At 37.7% G+C, this 27,048-nt stretch overlaps 1 protein-coding gene across 2 annotated transcripts in view; it reads right to left on the minus strand.

Moving 5' to 3' along the window:
* Positions 1-7,167: 7,167 nt before the first annotated feature.
* The window catches only part of ME1 (malic enzyme 1), a 165,730-nt gene continuing 145,849 nt past the window's right edge, over positions 7,168-27,048 (minus strand). For both annotated transcript variants that reach the window (XM_008144029.3, XM_054721755.1), the window contains 5 exons: positions 22,650-22,755; positions 20,958-21,100; positions 16,628-16,801; positions 11,887-11,985; positions 7,168-8,802 (listed from right to left, as the gene is read on the minus strand). In XM_008144029.3, coding sequence (XP_008142251.2) covers positions 8,650-8,802; positions 11,887-11,985; positions 16,628-16,801; positions 20,958-21,100; positions 22,650-22,755 — 675 coding nt within the window. In that variant the 3' untranslated portion in view covers positions 7,168-8,649. The remainder of the gene's footprint in view (positions 8,803-11,886; positions 11,986-16,627; positions 16,802-20,957; positions 21,101-22,649; positions 22,756-27,048) is intronic.

The raw sequence follows: 27,048 nt of genomic DNA on the forward strand, positions 1-27,048 counted from the left end.
CTAAATGGTTTGAGAGAAGTGAATGAAACCAAGTTGCTCACTGGAAACTTCCTATAAAGGAAGTTTTGATCTCTTGCTGCTTAAATTCATAGTGCCACCCTCATTTCTGACCTACTGAATGCTTGGTTAACACCTCCTTTGAGCTATCCAATGTCCTTTTTTTTTTTTCCCCTTAAAAGAACCAGTCTCCATTGTTTGTAACAAGAATCCTGATACTGTATACATACCTTATATTTTTTAATGGTTATTTGCAAAGAATGCTCATTATAAATGTTGCAGTGTCTTTTTAAAACCGAATTAAATCAATATTTCTCCAAGTATGTCCTTTGCTTTTTATTCCTTTTTGGTCTACTACTAGCATGTGTTAGGCTAAGTGCTGAAGATACATGTATAATGGACTGAGGAGTGGGCCAGGTGAATTAAAGGACCCTAATACAACATCCCCAAATTAAATTAGAAATATGTTGTCTGTGAACTTGTTTCCAGGTATGAAAGCTTACATGCCACCCATCCCTTCCGAGAAGGCCCTGAGGGAGCCTATCTGAGGTCTTCACAGTTTTCTTTGCTTTTACCTCAAGTAGCTCAGTGGTAAGTTGAAAGAATAGGTATTTTCTGAAGAAGGCAAGCATGGTTTGCTCAAAAATCCTGGTTTAATACAGAATCCTGATTTGTCTCAAAACTGAGCCCATTCTATCTCCCTTCGGAAGGCACTGCAGCCAGGAGCGGAGGGAGAGGCCTTTCTTTTTCTTAAAGAAAGTTAAAGCTAGAAGCATTTGGACCCCCCATGAATGGGTTTGAGGAGTGGACACAAAATTCAAAGAAGCCCAACAAACACTGAGGCTCCTCCGCAGTCGTTGGTGGAACAAAGTACACTATTTGGAGGGGACATTCCAACATACCCAGACACTGGACCTCCACAAACTTGGCTGAGGCTCCTGTGCTTTCTTTGGCTGAATCTACCCATTAGCACAATGTATCTCTCAGGTATCCATGGAACCTGACGACACTTGTGCTCAGGTCCTATGAGCACAGCATCACCGATGTGTTAGACCAGCATGTGCACTGTACAATGGTGAGATGGTCAAGGGCTGGTAACAAGGACTATATTCTGGGACAGGATCAGAGAGTTAATGAAACCTTGACAAAAGACAATATATATATATATAAAATGTTGCTTGTTGATAGCACAAACTGCTTTGGGGCCCTCTGCTTACTGGAATAAAGGAGAAACAAACAAAAAAGCATTAGACAAATCAACAGCTACCTACTGATTTGCTCCAAGAAAGAGAAATTGTTTCACAGCAGCTGTCATCCTTTTTTTAATAGCTTTTATTTTTGTTTTTCATAAATATACATATTTTATTGATTTCAGAGAGGAAGGGAGAAGGAGAGATAGAAACACCAATGATAAGAGAGAATCACTGATTGCCTGCCTCCTGCACCCTTCCCCCAACCGGGGATGGAGCCCTGACTGGGAATCGAACCGTGACCTGGTTCATAAGTCCATGCTCAACTACTGAACAGCACCGGCTGGGCGCAGCTGTCATTCTTAAAGATCCATCTGTCTTCTGCACATGCCAAAGATCATGTTAATTCTAGATGTGGTAAGAATCACACCCTTGATTATTGTAAAGCTTTTGATGGTGAAATTTATCCCTGTAAAGCATATGGTACTTCCTGCCAGAATAAGCCTTTCTTATATATCAGGGATCCACTATAGGGATACTGCCGTATATGATGAAGACATCAATTCTAACTCTACTGGAAAAATAAATAGATGATGGATATATTCCTATAGCATGCACTTTGTCCCATAGACCACAATGGTTTCAGAGACTCCAGAAATCTGTATTTGTTCAGACTGTGGCCAGACAATTTCCAAAAGGCCTAGTGATGTTTTTGGTGTTATCCTGAAAATGGAGCCGCAAGGGAGGAGGCCGGAAGCACTTGCATTACAGAGTTCTTCACCTTCGAGATCTTTCATTCATACCTGTGATCGACAGTTTGGTGAGGGCCTGGGAAATCAGTCTTGGTGGTGGTAGTCAGGCTTTTCTGCTGTTATACATATCAAGTAGATCTATGTGGGTTGTGCACATATCTGGACCTAAGCCATGCTGATATTCAGCTAATGTACACTGGTGTGGCTGTTATCAGTTGTATACTGGCATCCATTTTTCTTGGTCAGCACATGTGTCATCCTAATTGTTAAATTTTTCAACAAAATTTCAAGGCATGGGGTCCTATGATTTACTGGCTACCAGCAAAGATTTCTGTAAACTAAACCATTTTTAGTATAGTAGATCTCCTTCTATTATTGTTTCCAATTCGTCTCCAGTTGTTAATAGCTGCAAAGCGTTGCTATTAAGCTCTATCAACCCCAAGATTCTGACATCTCTATTGAAATAGGGAGCCCATTTTAACCTAGCATTTCCCACAAGCCTCCCCGGCTTACAGAGAAGAGTCATGAAAATGCTTTTCATGCCCTCAACAAATATTAGTAAACCAAACTCAGCAATACATTGGAAGGGTCATACACCATGATTAAATGAGACTTCTTCCTGGGATGCAAGGATTGTTCAATAGCAGCAAATCAACCAATATGACATGCCACATTAACAAAATGAAGGATAAAAATCATATGATTGTCTCAATAGATGCAGAAAAAGCATTTAACAAAATTCAACATCCATTTGTGATTTTTAAAAAACTCAACAAATTATGTATAGAGGGAACATAACTCAACATAATAAAGGGCATATATGATGAGCAGACAGCTAAAACCATAATGTTAAAAAGCTGAAAGCTTTCCTCTAAGGTCAGAAACAAAACAAGGATGCCCACTTTTGCCACTTTTATTCAATATAAGATTTAAAGTTTTAGCCAGAACAATTAAGCAAGAAAAAAAAAAAGGCATCCAAATTGGAAAGGTAGAAATAAAACTGCCTCTATTTGAGATGACATGATATTATATACAGAAAATTCTAAAGACTAACAAAATACTGTTCGAACTAATAAATATATTCAGTAAAGTTGCAAGATACAACATTAATATTCAAAGATGTTTTGCCTTTCTATATACTAATAATAAACTATAAGAAAGAGAAATTAAGAAAAGTATCTCATTTATAATTATATCGACAAGAATAAAATACCTAGGAATAAATTGACCTAAGGAGAGGAAACACCCGTACAATGAAAACTATAAGACAATGATGAAAGAAATTGAAGATACAAATAAATGGAAAGATATTACACGCTCATCGACTGGAAGAATATTGTTAAAATGTCCATAATACCCAAAGCAATCTACAGATTCAATGCAGTCCATATCAAAATTCTAATAGCATTTTTCACAGAAACAGAACAAACAATTCTAAAATTTGTATAGAACCACAAAAGACCCCAAATAGCCAAAGCAATCTTGAGAAAGAATAAAGCTGGAGGCATCACACACCCTGATTTCAAACTATACTACAAAGGTACAGCAATCAAAACAGTATGGCAAAACAACAACCACACAGAGACATATATATGAATGAAACAGAACAGAGATCCAGAAATAAACTCACACATATATAGTCAATTAATTTATGAGAAAGGAGCCAAAAATATACAATGAGGAAAGGGCAGTCTCTTCAGTAAATGGCGTTGGATACATTGGACCACTACACAAAAATTAACTCAAAATGGATTAAAGCGTTAATGAAACACCTGAGACAAAACTCCTGGAAAAAAACACAGGCAGTAAACACCTTGACATTGAACTTGGTGATCATTTCTTGAATTTGACACCAAGAACAAAGGCAACAAATAAGTGGGATTACATTACATCAACTAAAAAGCTCTACACAGCAAAGGCAACCCTCAACAAAATGAAAAAGGCAACCTACTGAATGGATGAAAATATTTGAAATCTTGTATCTGATAAGGGACTAATATCCAAAATATATAAAGAACTCATACAACTCAATAATACCAAAAAAATCTGATTAAAAATCAGATTAAAAATCTGAGGATCCCTAAATGGTGTACTGAGCGGTTAGAGCATCAATCATACACCAAAGGGTCATGGGTTCGATTCCTGGTAAAGGGCATGTACCTGGGTTGCAGATTCGATCCCTGTCCTTGATCAGAATGCATGCGGGAGGTAACTAATCGATGTCTCTCTCTCACATCTCTTTCTCTCTTCTTTTTCCTTCCTCCCTGCTTCCATCACCTCATACCTGTCAGAATATATATTACCAAAATGACAAGAAATAAGTATTGGTGAGGATGTGGAGAAAAGCAAACCCTTGTGTACTGTCAGTGGGAATGTAAATTAGTGCAACTATTATGGAAGTTCTGGGGGAAAAAAATAGGACTACCATATGATCCAGGAATGAAAACACTAATTCATACAAATATATGGGTTCCATGCTCATTGCAGCATTATTTACAATAGGCAAGACATGGCCAACAATAGGTAAATAGATAAAGAAAATGTGATATTATTGAGCCATAAAAAAAGTAAAATGTTGCCATTTATGACAACATGGATAGACCTTGGGGGCTTTATGTTAAGTGAAATAAACTTATATGTGGAATCTAAACAAAAAATAAAACATGGAACCCATCCTATATAATAAAAGCCTAATATGCTAAGTTTCTGGTCATCTGGTGACCGTCGACTGTTCAACCAATCAAAGCGTAATATGCTAATGATATGCTAAGGCCACTCAACCGCTCACTATGATGTGCACTGACCACCCAGGGGCAGACAGTCGGCCGGTCGACCAGTTGCTATGACGTGCACTGACCAGGAGGCAGACTCTCCGACTGGTAGATTAGCTTGCTGCTGTGGTCCGGCTGATTGGGACTGAGAGAGATGGGCTGAACACACCCTGGAGCCCTCCCATGGTCCCTCTCCAGCTGGCCAACCTCCCGCGTCCCTCCCCGACCGGCCGGCCCCAATCGACCTCGATTGGCCTCGATCGGGACTGGGCGAGACGGGGCCAGACACACCCTGGAGCCCTCCTGCGGTTCCTCCCCAGCCCCGATCATGCACCAGTGGGGTCTCTTGGCCTGGCCTGGGCCCTCTTGCAATACGGGACCCCTCGGGGGATGTCAGAGAGCCAGTTTTGTCTTGATCATGCAGGCCACTCCCCTTGGGAGGGCACCAGATGCAGGGCTCACAGCTGGCAAGTGTTGCTGTGGTGGCATGAGCCTCTCCCAATTGGGACTGATTGGGCGCAAGCCCGCGGCAGGCTCTGGGGCCAGGATGAGCGAGAGTAGCAGGTGGGAGCTGCAGGCAGCATTCGACTGCGGGGTTTCAGCCCGATCCCTGCAGGCCACCCCGAGGGACCCCACCAGTGCACGAATTTGTGCATCGGGCCTCTAGTAGCTACATAAAAGAGACTGGTGGTTGACAGAGGTGGGAGTTGGGGGGATGGGGAAATTGGTGAGAGGAGTTGAAACATACCATTTCCAGTTATAAAATAAGTCACGGGACTACAATGTTCAGTATGCTGACTATCTATATATATAATATATAAAAGCATAATATGCAAATCGACTGGACAGTGGAACAACTGGTCAGCTATGACGTGCACTGACCACCAGGGGACAGATGCTCAACACAGGAACTGCCCCAGCCTGCAGGCCCCAATCGCCCGATGGGGAACGGGGAACCGGGGGTGGGTGGCAGCGGATGCGGATGCGGGTGGCGGGGCTGGCTGCTGGCACCCGGGGAAGATTGGCTCTGATTGCAGGCCAGGTCTAGGGACCCTACCCGTGTACAAATTTCATGCGGCGGGCCTCTAGTAGTTAATACTACTCTATTTCAAACTTGAAAGTTGCTAAAAGAGTACATCTCAAAAGTTCTCATGAGAAAAACATTTTGGCCCTGGCCAGTTTGGCTTGATAGAGCATTGGCCTGTGGACTGAAGGATCCTGGGTTTGATTCCGGTCAAGGACACATGCCTGGGTTGCAGGCTCGATCCCCGGGGTGGGTAATCCAGGAGGCAGTTGATCAATAATTGATGTTTCTAACTCTCCTTCTCCCTTCCTCTCTGAAATAAATAAATATATTAAAAAATAAACTAATTATACTGTGCCTTGAGCTGAGAAGTTAAGCCTTTGAGCCTAAATTATCTCTTTATGATTCCATCTCTGTAGAGCAACTAATCTATCCCACAGTCCTGGATTTCTTCATCCTTTACAGTTTTATGGCAGCAGCCATTTATCAGCCAAAACCTTTCCACTCTTAGATAATGCATTCCATCATTTTTTTTAACCTCAAGTTTGTGTTTTTGAGATCTCAAAGATATTTTGCATCAATCATTTTTATTAGCTTTATATTTTACCATTCATACTTAAATATTAACCCATTTAAAGTCTACCTTTTTACATAGTAGTATATAGTTTTAATTTTCTCTATAGTTTTAAGTTTTCCTAACCTTTTTAACTACATAATCCATTTTTTATCTCTGATTGTAGTGCTGCCTTTATAATTCATACATTCAGGGGGTCTCTGAGCTTCTTGTTCTATTACATTGTTCTATATATTCTCATGACTTATGTAAATATAAATATCTGGATATTAGAGGCTTAGTATGAACAAAATAATGTGAAATATCCCATTAATACTTTATATTGATTATATGTCAAAATGATAATGTTCTGAATATGCTGGTTTAAATAAAATATATTATTAATATAAATTCCATTTTTCTTTTTACAAAGCTATTAGTAATTATACATGTAACTCACTTTCATTTTCTGTTGGACAGTGTTGTTCTAGACTGTACTCTAGTGAAAAGAGAACAGACTAAGAAGAAAGACAAACATAGATTTAAAGCCCGGCTCCTTTACTTACTAGTATTAGCTCTGTGGACTTGGCAAAATATCTACTTCATAAGGGAATTGTGGGGACTACATTAAATAAGATAATGTACACAGAATACATGCTACCTAGTAAGTAACCATCCAAAGCTGTTTCACTATCTTCCTCTAAGCTCATTCATTTTGTATACAACATGTATTAAATAAACTAAGTGCATACTGAAATTAACTATCAGAATATTTTTAAATTCATTATATACTGTCACATGACCACCCATTAAGACCCAGCATTATTTTTAAATGAACAATGCTTTAAGAGAAAAAACAATTATTTTACACTTTTCTTCATTCACTTTTTCTGTGCTTTAATAAGTCTTTTGCATAGGTAAGTACATTTAGTTAGAGCTATAAGACAACATCAAAACAGACAAAAAAGAGGCGTTCTGCATCTTATCAAAATAACTATATTGAGGAAATTCTTGACTAAATCTTATCTTCAGAAATACCCCCACCCCTTCTACACTCACTTAAAACAATCTGTAACCTTCCACTTACAATAAAATCATTTTATGGTATAGTTTACCTTGAACATCTTTTTATATTCTTTAAAAGCATTACTTCAAAAACCAGAAAATTCTCCGAAAAATTCTACAAGTAAATAGCAAACGTTATTGTACCTGAGCTTATGAACTTAAAATTGTCTCCACTAGTTCAGTGATTAGTTTCTAAAGTAAAGCTTGAAATGAACATGAATTTCTTGGCTGTAACTACGAATGGTAATTAGAATATTTTAATATCTAATGTAAAGATTTCTGATATTGGGGGTGGTTACAAAATTTTCTCCAAATTCAAAGGAAATTGTGTTTACCGTAACCACAAAAGGAGCTCTTGATTATCTGAGAGAATCAAGGGGACATTAGAGCAGGTCACTCAAGGGGGAACCCAGCTTGTCCGGGAACCAGGCTCTTGCTCCCGACTCTGCAGATCCTTGTCTTAAGAGGTTGGCTCCACAGATAGCCCTTTCTCAAGGAGCTGACCTACTCTCCCCTCCGCTCTTCCCACTGCTCAGGCTGTGCTGAACTGAAGGTACCTACCTCAGGACAGGAGCCACAGTCCTCACAGGCCTGGCAGCGGTAAAGTGGAGCTGAAGGACAGGGCACTTAGCCAGGGGAAAGAAAGGTGCTATGAGAAGGGATGTGTGATGGAGGCCAAGGTGATAAGAAGATGTAACAATGGAGAAAGCATATTAAAACCTAAGGCTGCCCAATGCATTGTAAACAGCAACAATCTTCCTTAGAAATGTTAGAATTCAGTTGCACCAAAAGAACAAGTATGGTCTGGAATTGGAATAAAAATACCTGAGAAGTTATATTTCTCTAGGCAACAAGGTGTTATTTCTGTTTTTAGCAAAAGTTCATTTATGCCTAAATATATTTCTGTCTATATATAAAAAAAGATTTTTAACAAAATGGTCAACCAAAGAATGATGGGTTTTAATTTTAATCATATCAATTTATTACTAATTTTGGTCTTCCCATTAGTTCTCTATATAAAAACAATGAGTTTCTCAGTAGTAGGTACAATAGCTTTTAAAGAGAACTTGGGCAAAACAAGATAGAAATCATAAATAACCAGACAGTAAATGAAGCAAAATTGTCTAGTATGATATGTGCCCTAAAGTATATTAATATTTTCCCATAAATTTTTAGATTGTTAAAGTAATATTATCTTAATCTAGCATATTGTAAATCGTTATAAAAGATTCTAATCTTTAAAAATTATGAAAGACTTCAGATCTCATTAATGGAGTTAGAAATGTTAGTTATTATGTTACTGGTCAGGTTTGGTCTGTATTTTCTGGGCCTCCTCAGGTAGAATCTGGTCATAATCAGTGCTATACATCTGAGAGCAGACAAACGCTTCCTTGTTTGGGGGTTCAGGATAAATTGTGGCTGTCTTTTCTTGGTATGCATCTTTCACAATCTAGAAATAGAAAAAGAGTATTAGTTATATTTAAATGAACAGAGGTGATGGTGAGTACATGACAGAAGTTTTTGTTTGTTCCAAAAAATTAATATATAATTTATATTTTGTCTGTTTTCAAAAACAGCAAGTTGTATTAAAGCACACATACACAAAGAAGATACAAAATGGAAATCCAAATATAAATTATGTAGCAAAAGGCGAATACGATAACAGCAACAAAGGGAAGTGTGGATAGTAGAGATTTATTCAAGAAATCACACCAGGATTTCTCAGGTAACGTGCAAAACGTCTTGAAATGACCTGACTGGTAATTAACTTGAACTGAATGTCGCAATATGCCTACTAAGTTTGAACTTCAACACCTTGCAGTTTTAATAATCTCTATTCTGACCACAGCCTCTTACAAAATCTCTTTTTTTTAACCCCAGTCTCCTGACCCTGCTCACCTAACCAGCAGGACTCCGTGGGCAGTTTCAACGCTCCTTCCCAGCATCACAGAACCCTGTTTCCATGTCTCTGTCACACTCTCCCTTCTAGTCCCCAGCGTGGGGAACCCTCAGTGCCGGCTTTCTCCTTTCACGGCTCTCTCCGGCAATGTCCTACTACTCCTAACCTCCCTGGGTTACATGGTTACACATTATGCTTTTATCCTCCTTTTGAAAAATAAAATAAAAACGCAACTTCCTCTCAGATTTCCCACCGGTATTTCAAACTATCCCCGGTTGAGTCTCCATTTAACTCTCACCACTCTTCTGAGAAAATTCCAATTAATCTCAGAAAACAATCTCAATTTCCCTTTTCATCACCTCAAACTATCTCCTCCTCTTTCTCTTCAAACGTCCTCTCTTCCCATATTTTCTTTGAGAAAAGTGGATTTTCCCTCTTGTCAAAATGAATCACTCCATATGTGCTCTTAAATTCACTCCAGTTGCACTGAGGAGCTATTTATATACTAGAGTTATTTAGATAAGTCTGTTTTCGAAGAATATTAGAATGGTTAGGTATATCTTCTCAATGTAAAACTATGCATTTATGAAAAATTATGGTTATAAAGACTGTGCTATATTATGGAGAAATGTTTATGAAAATATCAGAAAACAAAACACCATACATTATTAAATGATGTTAGAAAAGAAAGCAAACACATGAAAAAAGACTGGAAACACACACACCAAAATGATGAGATGCTTCTGTTAGAAAAGCAGAATTTAGGCATGCCCCTCTTCTATTTTCCAAAGTACCGAAAATGCATTGTTTCATTTCTGACATAGACTATGTGGAATTTCACTCCTCTCTCTGCTCCCAGGACACAGGCTCTTAATGATCCTCTCGTGAAACTTCCCTCCCTCCTCGTCAAAGCCAAACTCTCTGCAAGAGTGGCTTGGATTGTGTTGCCTTTCTCCATTCTCTCCAGACTTCTTAACTTCTTGTACCAATGAATTTGCTTTTTGTAATAGTTTCTGATGACTTCTTAAGTATAAATAAAAATTGTCATCATTCAAACGAGTTTTTCTCGCCAGAACTTGATTTTCTTAATCACAATGTCCACCCCCAACCTGAAAGTGTGTCTTCCTTGAAATCATGACTTCTCTTCCTAACTGCCTTCTTTCTTCTGTCTTTTGGCAGAGAAGAAACGATGTTCTATCCTTGGTTTTCTTTTCTTTCCTTACTTGCTCTCTTGTAATCACAACTACTATGTGGTGCAATAACCATTCAAACTAGTTAAAGACTAGTAGACACACATCAGGAGAAAATATGAGCATACTCTTTTACAAATAAATAACCAAGCAGATTATCTAAATGGTTTTTGAAGGATTACTTGGTTTTTGAAGCATTTACTCTCAATCAACAAGATAAATAATGACATATGAATCCAAAATGGTGTTGGTTTTTAACCAGAAACAATTTTGCCTCTGAGGGACCAGTTGGCAATGGTCTGGAAACATTTTTGATCGTCACAACCAGGCAGAGGCTACTGGCATCTAGTGGGAAAAGGCCAGCAATGCTGCTAAATATCCTTCAATGCCCAGGACAGCCCCACCACAAAGAGTCATCCCGACAAAATGTGCATGAGGTTGAGAAACCCTAGCTTAAACATAAACACATAATTACTATTATGGGCTGAACTATGTCACCCCAAAATATTGAAGCCTTTACCCCCAGTACCTCAGAGTGTGACTGTGTTTGGAGACAGGGCCTTCAAGAGATAATTAAGTTAAAACGAGGTTGTTTGGGTGGGCCCTAACCCATGTTGCCTGGTGTTTTTAGGAGAAGGTAAACTTGAACAGAGACACCAAGGGATATGCATACACAGAAGAAAGACCCCATGAAGACACAGAGAAGGCAGTCACCTACAAGCTGAGGAGAGAGGCCTCCAAAGATATTAGTCCTGCTTATGCCTGAATCTTAGATTTCTAGCCTCCAGAACTATGAGAAAATAAATTTGTTTTTAAATCACCCAGTCTGTGGTATTTTGCTATGGCAGCCCTAGCAAACTAATACAACTATATTGCAAAAAATATCAATTTCTCTCTCAGTTACAAAAGATTTCTCTGACATTAGGTTCTTTTTGGCTGATTCCTTCAATAGCTCATCTACCACCCTAACAGCTTTGAGTGCTTTGCCGTCATTGCATTGCCCTTTGCCCAGTGTTAATAGTTGTGATCTTTAAGATGCCATACACCATGGAGATGCGGATCCACCCACCATGGAGATACGGATAAGGCAGGTAGTTTAGAGTCTAAACGTCACTCTACCACACCTGCAACATGTTGGCAACTTTCATAACTGTGATATGGAAGATACCAATTAAAAGAAGGTAAAGTGTAAAAGACCCAACTGAAAAGAAATCCTAATGAATCACTTAAATTACAGGAGAGAAAAAGATTGATGGGGGAATTAATGATTCAGCTGATTCTTCCATTGCTACAGATCAGAGTCCCTAAGCTCTCCCAAGGCTCTGTGCCTTCTGACATAATAAGGTGACAGAAATTTCATGAAAGTGGATTTTTAATACCTAAAAATGCATATTTAACAATATAAGGAAGGAAAAATAATGAGGTTGAACAAGAACAGTTTTACCTTTACTGCGATTTTCAGAGAAAGATCTCTAATGGTGTTCAAAGGAGGATACAGGCGGCCTTCTGCCAAGTGCTTATCTGACACTTGCTGAGCTATAACCTTAAAAAAAAGAAAAACAAAAATGTTTACACTACACACCATACGACGTGGGGTTATGAGGATAATTAGGTGAATGGTACCTATGGGTCATGTATAGAAGTGGATCACATGAATGTGATCACCTAATTGCACCTCCCCCTTTGTCAGCGGGAACACTGAGCCCAGACAGGCTTGGTGATTGGTGGGATCACACCATTAGCGAAAAAGACAGGAATAGAATTTGGGTTTTCTCTTAATCCAGTTCCTGTTCTACTGAACCATGAAATGCTAGCAGCTCTCCCACTTGCTACACGAGAGGAACAGGGAGAGAGGAGTAGGAAGTTACAGGAGGACGACAGAGTGATGGAGACAGAGCCTGAAAGCTCAGGAGGGAAGGTGTGCAAGGCTGATGATGCATCACTCCCAGCTCACAGAATGTCGCACAGGAGGGAGAGCAGGAGGCTGAGAAACTACTTCAGAGTCGCCTTACAGGTAGGATTTTAATTTCCCACAGATTCTGGAGTATCTGGATCACCTAACTAGCATCAGCATCTGCTGTCCGAAAAACATCCCCATTTCTAAATCAAGCAGTGCACACATGCACACTTAAACATTTGCTAAGAGGGTAGATCTTATGTTAAGTGTTCTGACCACCACAACTTTTCACATGCCAATCATAACTCAATAAAGTGGTTTTAAAAATAGGAGAAAACTTGGCATCATGTGCCTCCTGAGGTGTTGCCCTGAGAAGGAGACAATTACTAGGCATTCAGTGCTCCTCACAAAACCATGTAACTTGAATTAAATCAGAAGGAACCAGTCAGAGGCCTAAATTGAGGAACACTGTAAACAACTGGACTGGACTCTCCAATGTTAATGCCATAAAGGAAACAAAAGGCTAAAATGTTCTTCCAGATTAAAGGATTAGTCTAGGCGCTATGAAGGTCCTTTTAATGGATAATTGGCAAAATTTGAATTTGGATTGTGCATTAACTACTAGTATTATGCCAATGCTAATGTTCCTGAATTGATAATGTACATTGATCACATAAGAAATTTCCCAAAATATTTAGGGGTAAAGGGGCATAATATCTGTAAGTTGTTTTCAAATGGTTCACCAATAACATACTATGTATATCTGCATCTACACAGGTGAATGAGAGGACACAAGCAGGTGCCTCGAGAGAAGTGGCGTGAGGACAGGAGGCAAGGCTCGCCTCCCAGAAGTGGACAGGCTGCTGTACGTCCAATGCCAAGCCAGAGGGCTGCCCCTGCGGGCACACTGGGTGCTCCCATCAGAGGCCCGGGAGACTGTCCAGAGTACCGGGAAAGCCAGCGATCTCTGTGTGAGAAATTAAACTGTCCAGGAAGTTTTCAGCACTGGTGCCAGGCCATGAGATTTCGAGTTGCATAAGATATCTAACTAGCATTTTGACAATAACCCTAACAGTTATTTGCAGTTGCCAATCAAAAAATTCACCTAGATCTCCTACATGTTACTTTGATTAACTACAAATATAATCTAGATGAAAAGGACTTCCTTCTTTATAGGGCCCTCTAGCAGTGAGTGCATGTGGCACTGTATGTGTTCTTCTTGCTAAGATACATGACTAATTCTACTTAATTCAATTCAGTAAGTATTACTCAGTTTCTGCGATATGCTTTAGCATCATACTAGGTGCTACTGGTATTTTAAAAGAAGAATATGGAAAGCTCTCTTTTTAAAAAAATATAACTTACAATTTAATCATAAGGCAACACTTAATTGTTTAAAACACGAAACTCTCAAGGGCATAAAACCACTAGGAATGAAATTTAAATGCTGGTATGTTCGATGAAGACAGCCATGACTAAGACTGAGTGGTCACAAGAGGATGAGGGGGACGTAAGCAATAACCTGAAGGGTAGGCTTCAATGGGTGGGAATAATTTTCAGAGTTTTCCAGGCAGGAGAATAGATAGTAGATCATAGAGAGAAATTACATGTAAGTGTGTATGCATGGAAACTCTGGGACGAGGGAGACTGAAAAGAATGTCAGGCTTCTAAGCTTTGGTGCCTGCTTAGAAAGGCCATGTCACTAATACAAATGCAAATATTGAAGGCAAGGGAAGATGAGCCATATGGTTTTACACATCTTGTGTTTAAGCAATCAGCAGGGTATTTCTGTGGAAATGCCCATTAGATAAGAAGACATGGTGAAGATGATAATAGAGATACACAGATTTGGCCAATTTTTGAATGATGATAATGGAAACAAGAGAATGGATGAGATCTCTCAAAGCAAAAGGGAAGAAAAAAAGGACAAAAAATGAATGCCAGAAAAGTGCTCATAACAAAACAAAACAAAACAAGACATAAAAGGGAGACACTGAAATCAATGAGGTAGTATAAAAACCAGAATATTGTTTTGAAGCCTGAGAGAAAAGTGGAAAGGCCAAAAGATGTAGCCAGAGAGATCCCAAGTTCTGATAAGAACAACACTAATGACATCAACATATTTTATTTATTTTTCTTCATAGTTTTTTGGTATTACTTTTCCTGGATAGTAAATGGAAAGTTTTTTTCACGCAACTTGTCACTAGAGGGTGCTGGAGTTATTTAGGAAAGAAAACTCTGGCTACTATGAGTAAAAGACCTTTTTTCTTCTTATGATGTATCTGCTATAAAATATAATCATTACGTTTTCCTTAATGTAACAGCTTGGAAAAGCTCTTTTAGTAATTAGACATGTAGTTATGTTCAACAAGACTTTTTGAGTTAAAAAACGCTGAGACATAGCTGCTGTGCTTTTATTGCAGGGACAAAAAAGTAAGAAGCAGAATGTTATCGCTTCCAGACGTCTGTTCTCACAGAATGACGCCGAGCCTGAACACTGGGATTACACTCCTTTAGATCACATCAGTTTCATAAGAGTCTTGGTTAACATTTTCACTGAATATTAATTGTTATTTCATTCATTTCAGTTATAATGTTGTACGGTGGTTTAATTCTAAGAGAAGAAATTCACTCTAATTTTCATTCATGAATTGTATCATTTTTGAACATGGTATCAACTAGATGAACATTCTGATTATCAAAAGCTCATGGGGCCGAAACCGGTTTGGCTCAGTGGATAGAGCGTCGGCCTGCGGACTCAAGGGTCCCGGGTTCGATTCCGGTCAAGGGCATGTACCTTGGTTGCGGGCACATCCCCAGTAGGGGGTGTGCGGGAGGCAGCTGATCGATGTTTCTCTCTCATCGATGTTTCTAGCTCTCTATCCCTCTCTCTTCCTCTCTGTAAAAAATCAATAAAATATATTAAAAAAAAAAAAAAAAAAAAGCTCATGATTTTACATCTGTATGTCCAATCACTGTATCACCCCCCTGAGGCCTGGGGGCAGGGGAGCTGATGGGAACCGGAAGTTCATGTTACCTTTTGTGCTATATCTAGTAAGTAATGAAGTGCTTTGTCTCTAAGAGTTTTGTATCTTTTGCCAGAATTTATGAAACTGTGGCGGGCTAATTTGTTAGCTTGACAATAGGGTAAAATTCCAGAGCTTTCTCAGTTCTTAACAGTAATGGCTTAGCAGAGCTTCCCTAGTGGGTCTTCTCTGTGATATTCTCAGAATCTGCCCTGAAGGCCCACACTAAAATCCACCTCTATCCTTTTAGTGACATTATAAACAGCTAATTCCCTGTTTTAATTTCCTTTCTGCTAAAAATACTAGAGTGGTTATGCCCGGGTCGGGTAGTCAGTTGGTTCGATACCTGATCAGGGCACATACCTAGGTTTCAGGTTTGATTCCTAGTTTGGGTGCATACAGAAGGCAACTAATGTCTATCTGTCTGTCTGTCTGTCTGGCTGGCTCTCTCTCTCTCTCTCTCTCTCTCTCTCTCTCTCTCTCTCTGTCTCTCTCTATCTCTCCCTCCCTCTCTGTCTCCCCACTCCTTCCTCTCTCTCTAAAATCAATATCAGCATATCCTTGGGTGAAGATCAAAAAAATACTAGAGTGGTTTCTGTTTTCTACACTGAACCCTGAATGATAAACACTTCTTCACTATACCAAATCAGGCTTTCACTTTAAATCTTCAAAATGCCATTAATATTTCTTTAAGTAGAGAAATATTTATCACTTAACCTTATGAATTGGAGATATTTTAAAATTTTTAAAAATTGATTTCAGGGAGGAAGGGAGAGGAAGAGAGAGATAGAAACATCAATGATGAGAGATTGATCAGCTGCCTCCTGCATGCCCCCTCTGGGGATTGAGCCCATAACCAGGGCATGTGCCATGACCAGGAATTGAACCATGGACCTCATGGTTCATAGGTTGACGCTCAACCTCTGAGCCACACCGGCCTGGCTGGAAACAAAATTTTTAATTGTCTCACTACTGGCACAAAATTTGAAAGTACAAAGATAAAAAAGGGTTTCCTTTAAGAAATCAGAACACCATTTTGTGGGTTTTTTGCTGGCTACTAAAGAACAATTTTTTACAAATGACTCAATATGAACCTGCAACCTGCTCCTTATTCTCTCTTCACTGGGAAAGATTTTCCCTCCTTCAGCTATACCTTCTAGGGAGTGAGTGAGATTGTACTAGATAAAGACAACATTAGACAACTACATGGAGGTGCTTTGGTATTTTATAGCCTGGGAGAACTTAAGAATATTTTACAGTACCTCAGCAGTAGTGAGAAAAACCTTGTCTGTGATATGCCTCAATCCACACGCCACAACACCAAGGGCAACTCCAGGAAACACATAGGAGTTGTTGCCTTGGCCAGGATACAGGGTCCGACCATCTGGAAGAGTGACTGGATCAAAAGGACTGCCACTGGCAAAAATCGCACGCCCCTACAACACAGACACACAACTGTAAAAAGAAGCTGGCTACCTTAAAACAAATGTATCACAGCAGAACTACCCCACTGAGCATTTAGAAGGAAGTTTAATTTTTCATCCCTAGTAAGTCTGGGCAAGTTGTTACGATGTTGGCAATAAGTTCTTGAGGGGGTGATTATTACCGCTCTTTATCTTACTCTCCACTCCTAGAAGTGCACAGAACACCCGAAAGCTGGTACCACTCTGCAGTGGTCCAACCTACAGACCTGTCAACCATCTCTAATAGGCTTCCAATTATAGACTTCTGAAGATAAAAATGATACATTAATATTGGAGTATTGGAAAGAATGACATTCTAGGTTAGAGTTTAGGGATCAACACGTTTCAACAATCACTAGGACAAATTTTATATATTTCTACATTGTGAAGAATTACATGAAAAATCATATAAGAAATAAACCTGTTAGAACAAGTGGGATTAGCAAATAAGATTAAATTATCAATAATTGTCAAAGACTGTCTTTACTTTTACCTAGATTCATATTTTGTCACAGTGTTTTTGAGGAACTTCATGTATTACATGCATTAAGATGGCATTAACATGGGGCTTGTTGGATGCCACATTCCATACTGCTGACCAAAAGGGAAGCATCTGTCTGATCTATGAGGGGAGGGTGGAGATGTCTTTAAAAGCATCCAGGCTTCTAAGACAGGAATAGGAAACCCTGGACAAATAAAGCATCACAATCTGAGAAACGCACTGGAAAAATCTAAAGTCCCAAATCCCCAAAGCACAGTGTAAATGATGATAAGCTGGGTTAGAACTTTTATCCCTCTTACATCTAGAGCAGCGACTTTCGACCTTGTCATCTCATGGCACACAGAAACTAATTACTAAAGTTCTGCAGCACACCAAAACATATCTGATTTTTTTTTTTTGCCAATCTGACAAAAAATAGGTTTGATTTTTATTAATTTACCAAAAAATAATAATAGTAATTTTTTACTCCAAAGTGACTTTGTGTCCATGGATTATGCGTATATGCATATAAGTTCTTTGGTTAAAAAACCAAATGCTCATACTTGTATATAAAGATTTCTGGTACCTAGAATTAACCAATTAGCCTTATTATGCAACATGACCAATAAGATGCAACTATATTATATGACCTATTTGTTTATGATTCAAGACAAGGCATTCACACTGGATGGCTATTGTGTTGGCTGTTGTCATTTTTTATTTGACAATCTAAGACAAAAGAGGTCAGTGCCCCTGACTAACTAGTCAGGTAGTGCATGTTTCAAAAAAATTTTCATTGAATTTACTGGGGTAACATTGGTTGATAAAATTATATAGGTTTCAGGTGTACAATTCTATAATACATCATTTGTATATTGTATTGTGTGTTCACCATCCCAAGTCAAGTCTCCTTCCATCACCATTTATCCCAACTAGATCCTCTTCTACCTCCCCCCACTTCCTTTCCCTCTGTAATCACCATACTGTCATCTGTGTCCATGAGGTGTTTTTTTTTTTTTTTGGGGGGGGGGGTTGTTTTTCTTAATCCTTTCATCTTTTCCACCCAGTTCCGAAACTCCCCTCCCCTCTGACAGCTGTCAGTTTGTTCTCTAGGTATTTCATGTTTTAAAAATTCTTGTGGCACACCAGTTGAAAATCGCTGATCTAGAGTCTAAACCCATTATGATATTAATAATATTAACTTATTCATTTTAACCAATGTCAGAGAATATCTTATGTATAAAGGTAAAATTGTATAATGATTCAACCTATTCAGGATATAAAAAGATGAAAACAGATGAGAAAGAAAATAAAAATTCTCATGTAGGTGTCTATAAGACACTATTATGTGTTAAACAAGATTAGGTTATATTTTTAGACAAATCTGATACCCTCATCTTTGTTTAGCAGATAAAATATTTTATTACAAGTAACTTTCTAATGTAACTAAATTAATATTTGATATATATTAAATAAACATTTATATGTACTATTTGGTATGTACATACACCTTTGAAAATTTATAGGAAGAGACCTTCAATATTGCATTTATGCTTGTTTAACCTCCTTCCCTCCTTCACTCCCTCTCCTCCTGCCCATCGTTCTATAATCATCATATTTTATGGAGGAATGGCATTAAGTAAATGATAGCTAGATAAGTATTCTCATATACATGAAATGTTAATATGGAGAAGGAAATCTCTCCATACCACTTTTGGTATCGTTTTTCTAGGTTCAATAATCTTTTTTGCATTTTGTATTTCTAAATTTTCTTAACAACTTCACCTGTGCCTGCAGCTGCGGAGACTCACATCCAGCCCAGGCAGACCTTTCTTTGTTCTGTAATCCTTTGGCTGAACCATTGCTTACATTTTCAGCCTCAAGTGACTTTCAATTTTATGTATAAGGACACGGAACATTAAGCAAGATCCTACAAAAGAGTTTAGGCCATTTGCATCAAATGTATTCAAACTTAAAAACACAAGTATATAAATTTAGGTAATTTTGTTTGACTATCACAGCTGAGTCTATAAACTCTTGAGACCTATGAGATATCCAAAACAAAATGATTACTTAAATACTTAGTGTACCTACGATGTGCAATGCTAAAATTTTGTTATTGCTCAGAGAGTGTTTTTTTTTTTCCTCCTTTAAGGATTTAAGAACTACTGATGAAGCAAATCCCCCAATCTAGAGCTGAGATAAAAAATTTAAATTATTGAGGACATTGATGCCATCCCAAATAAGAGAGATAAACAATGCAGTAGCTCCTTGCCAACATTTCATCAATTCTAGTCATAAGCATTTAAGGACATAACATTAAAGAAGTGGGACCATCAAAGTCTGATTTGTGCAGTGCCATAACTTTGTGTCATGTTTACCTTTTCTAGTTCATTTTGGATTTATTTCCAAAATAAAAGTGTTAGATACCTATGACTCAATCCTTATTTTGTTTTAAAGACCTTTTCAAACATTTGAAGGGAAGAAGGCTCTTGTCAACCTATCAGTTAAATATACAGGATGTCACACAAAACATGTATACATAATGTCTGTAGACTCTATTACATGTTGAAAATAATATGGATTTTAATAAACACTGCCTTTATAATTATTCAAAGTGTGTACACATTTTTGGGGGACACCCTATACAGGGTGGGACAAAAGTAGGTTTACAGTTGTCCATATGGAAAATAATACAATAATATACACACACACACACTCATACATATATAATACAATGATATATATATATATGCCTAAGTGACGGTTACAACTTGTCAATTGAATGACCGGTTGACCAGGAGACCAGTCGCTATGCTGCGCATTGACCACCGGGGGCAGACACTCAACACAGGAGCTGCTCCCTGGTGGTCAGTGTATTCCCACAGCCAACCTCCCATGGTCCATTTACCCAGCCAGCTGGCAGGCCCCATCGGCCCTGATCAGGAATGGGCAAGATGGCCCTGATAGGCCCCGATTGGCAGCCAGGACGAGGGACCCCACCATGCACAAATTCATGCACCAGGCCTCTAGTTAATAAACAATAATACAAAAAATAAATAGATAATACAAGAATAAACTCTGTTTCGCATACTCACAACTGTACACCTAATTTTGCCCCACGCTGTATATTAATACAAAGATAGCATAAATAAGTCACTTTGGGGAAACAGTAAAGGACTGAAGCTTTGAGAACTCCGGCCCCAGCCTGGCTGGATGTCAGAGTGCTGCCCAGATACTCCACCCACGGCGTCAAAACCCAAACCCAGGGTTAGCAAAGCAAAAATAAGACTGTGGTTTTCATACTGTGTGCTTCAGTGTTTTGGAATAGCTAGTTAAAAGTTATTTTAATAAGCATCTAGAATCAAGCTTTTTCCTTTTTAACTTTTATGTTTTAACCTTGGATAATTCCAAATCACTTGAGGAAAATTATCAACAAAACATTACCAAATTTATTTTGTTTTATTGAAGAAGAGGATTTTTACAACAACATTCTAGAATATGGTTCTTATCCCTTCTGACCTGTTCACTTTTTTTTTTCAATCTTGTTTGCATAATTTTTAAAAGTTAAGTTGTAAGCTCCATTGATATCTTGTGCTTCCCTATAATGAATCAAAATTTGATAATTAAAATTTGCTTTGGCTTTACCTGGGTTGCTTTATAACACTGCTCTGCAGTACATTCTGCTTTGCTGGTTGGATTACTCAGAGCAAAAATAATAGGCCGTTCATTGAAGGCAGCCATGTCTTTGAGGATTTGTTCGGAGAATGCCCCACTAATTGCGGCAGCTCCTAAAATAGAAATGAGAAACCAGTGAATAGGACTATCATTGGTTAATGAATCCAAGAAGCCCATGCCCAAATAACAATGAAAAGTCAGGTAATTTTTAACAGATGCTAAACAACATTTGTATCAAAGTGACAAAAGAGATAAGTTTATTAATGTCAATAGCCTTTAGGGTTATATGTCTACAAGTATCTAAAAATCACAACTATAACATTTGACTCATAATACACTGAGCTGGTGACTAATCACTAGGAATTCTGATTACAGGTATTTATAACAGGACATTAAAATGTGTCCAAAATGGCCCTGACCGGATAGGGTAGTTCAATTGGTTAGAGCATTGTCCCAATATGCCAAGGTTATGGGTTTGATCCCCAATCAGGGCACATACAAGAATCAAACAATTAACACATAAATAAGTGGAACAAGACATCTCTCTTTCTCTCTCTCAAATCAATAAGTAAAATATTTAAAAAATTTGTATAATATGTATTATCTCTCTATAAGAAATATATGAGTATATTTCAGTCTCTAGGGCTATAAAGTAATTGTGTTTTATAAACCAATGCTAACATTTAAGACAATCATTCAATTCAATTAAAAATTGAAGTATGGTGTGTTGAAAGTTTAACAGAGAATGAAGCAATTTGCATAATGGAAATAAAAAAGGCAATTCTTGATAGAAGATATTTTATAAAAGACAACAATAAAGGCTTCCTACAGTTGCAGTCATGGAGTGTTTGTTTTTATTATGGTTATCAACATTATTCTCAATATTGTCATCTGCTTCATAAGAGCTTCTAGGAATGGAGTATGATACAAAGTAAGGGCTGACATTGTATACACACAAAATACGAGATTAAGTTTCATGCCTTTCTTTGCGTTCTTTTCAACCACATTAAACTTGGCCATAATAAACATTTCACAGTGCACATGCCATGTTAAACTACTGTGTTAAGTGCTATGAGCAATACAAAGATATGTGAAATATGGTCCCTGTCTTCAAGGAGGGTCCAGTTCAGTGTTTCTCAGCTCTGGCTATATGAACAGTTTGGGTTGGATAATTCCTTGTTGTGGGGGGCTTTCCTGTGCATTCCTAGTCTCTACTCACTAGATGTCAGTAACGCTGACCCCATCCCTCCTCTACTCCCAGTTGTTTCAACCAAAAATATCTCCAGGCATTGTCAAATGTTTCTAATTGGGGGCGAACTCAGTCCCATTGAGAGCCACTGTCTATTGGGAGCAATCAAGCTTGGAAAAGTGCTGAATGTGCCAGCTACTAACAGGCGGACAGAGTTGGCAGAGGGGACCGCCCACTTCAACTGGGGTCAGTGAGGTTAAGAAACAGCATGAATTTACAAGTCTAGGTGTCCTGTAAATAATACATTCACCGAAGCAAAGGGTTCCCTTGCTTCGGTGAATGTATAATTTTGTTTGTCAATTCCAAAGGTTAGAATTTCAAAAAGCTAAACTATGCCTCATAAATCAGTTAAGAAAACGAATCAGGTGAAAATGGGGTCAGGTGGGGTTTATGTGAGGGAGGGAAACATTTACCTATGAGAGCAGTTGGTTTTATTTCTTGAACAATGTCTTCTAGGTTTTTCATTTCTTTATGTTCATGAGCAAATTCCTCTTTCTCTTTTGTTAAGGCAGCACGCCCCTAAGTAAAGAAAAGAGGAAGAAATGATAAATCTGCCAAACATATGGGAAACAAAGAAATTTCATAATATTACCCATATTGCCAGTATTTATGCTTAACATTTTTATGTTACAGCTATTTTTAAACTCTCTTCTCCAATGATCAGAGTATCGTTTCACTCATTCTTTTAAGAAATATTTATGTCTCAGACAATGTTCTGGCAATGGAGATATAACAGTGAACCAAATAAAGTCTTTCCCTTATTTATCTAGTATTTAATATTAAAAATCCTAATCCGAAAGACATCTGTGAGAAACTGACATTAACAAATGGTAATGCAAAATGTCATTTAAATAAAGATACTATTACTAAACATTATTTGTTTTAATATAGCAGTGTCTCAGAATGTAGATCTGGCTTTATCTGCAGCACTATCAATTTATATACCATTGATTAAGAATGGAACTGATGCCATATTATACCATAGTTTCATTTTCTGAATAAGTTTTAGCTTTATATGTGTTTATTTGCAATGTTTTGATTATGAATATGCCATGTCTTGTCTAGAAAGCATCTAATTATAATAGTCCAGTTGCAAATATGTAAGATGTTGATTATATAATAAACTCCTGCGTAACTTTATTTACTTTTTTTTTCTTTATTGATTAAGGTATTACATATGTGTCCTTATCCCGCCATTGCCCCCACTCCCCCACTCATGTCCTCACACCCCCCCCCCGGGTGTCAACCCCTGCCTAACTTTATATGGTACTTTATGACTTATAAGTTGTTTTCACATATTTCATTTGATGCTCTTAACAATTTTAAAAAGTAGAACAAGTATAATTAGAGTTATTCTGCAAAGGAAATAGAGGCTTTAGATGTTAAACAACTTCCCTAAGGTAATGGAATTCAGCCTTTCTGATAATACACACAAGTACAGCTTTGGAGAAAAAGCTTTACAAGCAGTATATAATAGATCATTTGCAAATTGTTAATCCTAAAGATAGTACACTTTTCTTGCTTAAAAAGGTTATCATTTTGTTTTTTTTTAAGTAATATATGTGAATTATAGTTTGAAACTTGTTTCATCTGTAAAATAAGGACAGTAAGAATTTCCACCTCACCAGATTGTTTGTGGATTACATTAAATGATATGGACTGTGCCTGATTTTTAACAGGAGTTGAATGTTAGTTATAATTAAAATTATTTTGAATAGGAAATAACTATAGTATTTATAATTTTGTACATTTTCTTGTAGTCTACTGTAAAGTTAGTTCTATTTCCCTAACACCGTTTTCTATTATGAGCATGACATAAAAGCAAACAGCTTCCTAAGGACAGAATTCACCATTAATCATTTCTGGGTTCTAAAAGGTTATTATCTCAGCTTTTCTTTCTTACACAACAAAATATACTACATCTGAGACATTGTGAAAAATAATCTTATTTTATTATAATCTTATTCAAAAAGATACATAAGACATGGAAGCAACCTAAGAGTCCATTGATGGACTAATAGACAAAAGAAATATGGTATCTACAATGGAATATTACTCAGTTATGAAAAAAGGGAAATTTGCCATTTGTGACAACATGTATGGACCTTGAGAGTATTACGCTAATTGAAATAAGTCAGACAGAAAAATACAAATACTGTATGATCTCACTTATAAGTGGAATCTAAACAAAACAAAACAAAACAAAACTCCCCCACTGCCCTAGCTGGTTTGGCTCAGTAGATAGATTGTCAGTTTGCAGACTGAAGGGTCTCAAGTTTGATTCCAGTCAAGGGCACATCTCCAGTAAGGGGCATGCAGGAGGCAGCTGATGGATGATTCTCTCTCATCATTGATGTTTCTATTCTCTCTCCCCCTCTCCCTTCCTCTCTGAAATCAATAAAAACATATTTTACAAAAAAAAATAATAAAACCCACTAATTCATAGATACAGAGAACAGATTGGTGGTTGCCAAAGGTGGGGGTAGGAGATGGGCAAAATGGGTAAAGGGTGTAAAAAATTACAAACTTTCAATTATGAAATAATTAAGTCCTGGGAATATAATGTATAAATAGCGTTGTCACTATAGTTAATAATACCGTATTATACATTTGAAAGTTGCTAAAAAGAATAGATATTAACAAAAGTTCTCACCACAAGAAAAAAAATTTTAACTCTGTGGTGATGGATGTTAACCACATTATTGTGGTGATCTTTTCACAATATAAACAAATACTGAAGCATTATGTTGTACACCTGAAACTAATATAATGTCATATGTCAATTATATCTCAATTTTTAAAAATATTTTTTAATTCATTCAGAGTCAAATTTGAAGCTTCTTGTTTCATATTAATTCTAGGAGAGAACATTCTAGTTTCTAGTAATACTAAGTTGAATTTTGTTAGTCCATATTCTTTTCATCATGCTTATTACAAAAAATACGGTCAAAAGAATCATACAATTTCAGTTCCCACTTTCATCAGGAAGCATCACCTGATAAATAAAACCCATCTATTATAACAGCCTTTTTAGAATTAGTCATAAGTCTAACAACAAACAGTTATGTAAAGCTGGTCTGATTTTGTGAGTAAACACTATATATTCTCAAACAGTTCTTTTGTATTATTAATAATATTTTTAAAATAAAACAATAATGAAATCTTACAATTATCACTAAATTACAGTATTGGAGGTAACCCCATACTCACCTGGTGTCCCCATTCCTCACCTCTCTTAGTGTCACAACTGGGAAATCTATATCATTTACATATCTCAATCACAAATTAATTAAGTATCATCCTAAGATATGGCTACACTTAATGATAATTTATTAGTCACAAATAAGAAAATAGAAGTATTTGGGTTGCTACAGAATTGCCCCCAGATATTTTGATAATTCAGACTCTGATTTAGGCCCCAATTCCTCTTCATCCCTTTTCTGTGTCTGTGTTCTTTGTAATGTACTTCATAGTTCCTTTCACGAAAGGCAGAGTACACTTTCCTGCCCCTTTGTCTTTGGATGTAAACATGTGGCTTGCTTTGATCAATAAAATATGAGCTGAAATGAAAGAGAGCCAGTTCCAAGGTTAGTTAGGCCTTAAGAGGAACTGTTGGCACTACTTGTTCTCTTGTGCCTTTGCCATCCTTTTAGAAGTGCATTACCTGCTTGCTTGCTGGTCCAAGGGGGAGGACAGCCTTGTGAAGCAGACCCGGACCCAACTTGCAGCTTAGAGTCACCCAGCCAACATCCTCAGAGCTACCCCTTCTGACTGACAGGTGTGTGAGAAATAAGGAATTATCACTGTATTCACTGAGATGCTGTGACTTTTAATAACACAATATCTAAAAGATACAGGGGGTGACTTTTATTTTGATTATATGTTCCACCATTTGTTTTACTCAATGTTGTTCTTATCTATTGCTTTGGGAAGAAGAGGTCCCTTTCTCTGAAATAATTTGATAAAAAGGATGCTTTTGCAATCTATTTGCTACCTCAATGTCCTTATTACTCTTTAGATACTTGGCCAAAAAAAAAAAATCCTGAATTATTAGAAAGAAAAGAGAAAGTCTGGTCATGGATAGGAATATCGATTTGGAACCACTTGACAGTGACAGTATTTAAATTATTTCTGAATTATTTCTGGAAGTAGTATATGCTAAAATTCATGACTATTTTCATTCTCATAACAATGAAATTTCTATGACAGGTACTAAATAAAGTTGTGGCTTGGGAAGACATATTTCCTGGGAATAATAACTTGCAATTTCCAGCATTCTAAACTAAATATGACATATCCTCCCCCCCCAAATTCATATAGTCAATTGCATGTGAAAGGCAGGAAACTAGACTAACATCTATCTGAGGTTCTACATGGCAAATACTACAGGACTGCAAATTGCTTCTAGCATGACTTCCTGTGCAGTTGAGGCTAAAGGGCTAAACTATACCCCCCCAGACTCTCTTGCAGCTATGGTTTCTGTTTTAAACATAGCGGTCACCAAGCTGATGTACCTTCACAGGACCTTGAAGGAGAAATGAGCATCATGAAGTGGTGGCCACATGGCTCTTCTGGAAGCTTGTGGTGGTGATGTTTGTTTCTTTTCAGGCATATGTGGCAGTCTTTAGTGTCTAGTCCATCACAAACAGGTGGGTGCTAAGTAATGGTTGTATGCAGCTACTATATTGGACACTTTCCTGTTTATGGTTGAGACATTGAATCTTGAATGAGAAGCAAGAGCAGCTCCCTTGCTAATGTGCAGATTTGTATGAGAAGAACTACTCAGAGTTAAGCCTGGTTCTTACTTCTTCA

The sequence above is a fragment of the Eptesicus fuscus genome, chromosome 10 (genome assembly GCF_027574615.1).
Source record: "Eptesicus fuscus isolate TK198812 chromosome 10, DD_ASM_mEF_20220401, whole genome shotgun sequence".
Taxonomy (NCBI): Eukaryota; Metazoa; Chordata; class Mammalia; order Chiroptera; family Vespertilionidae; genus Eptesicus; species Eptesicus fuscus.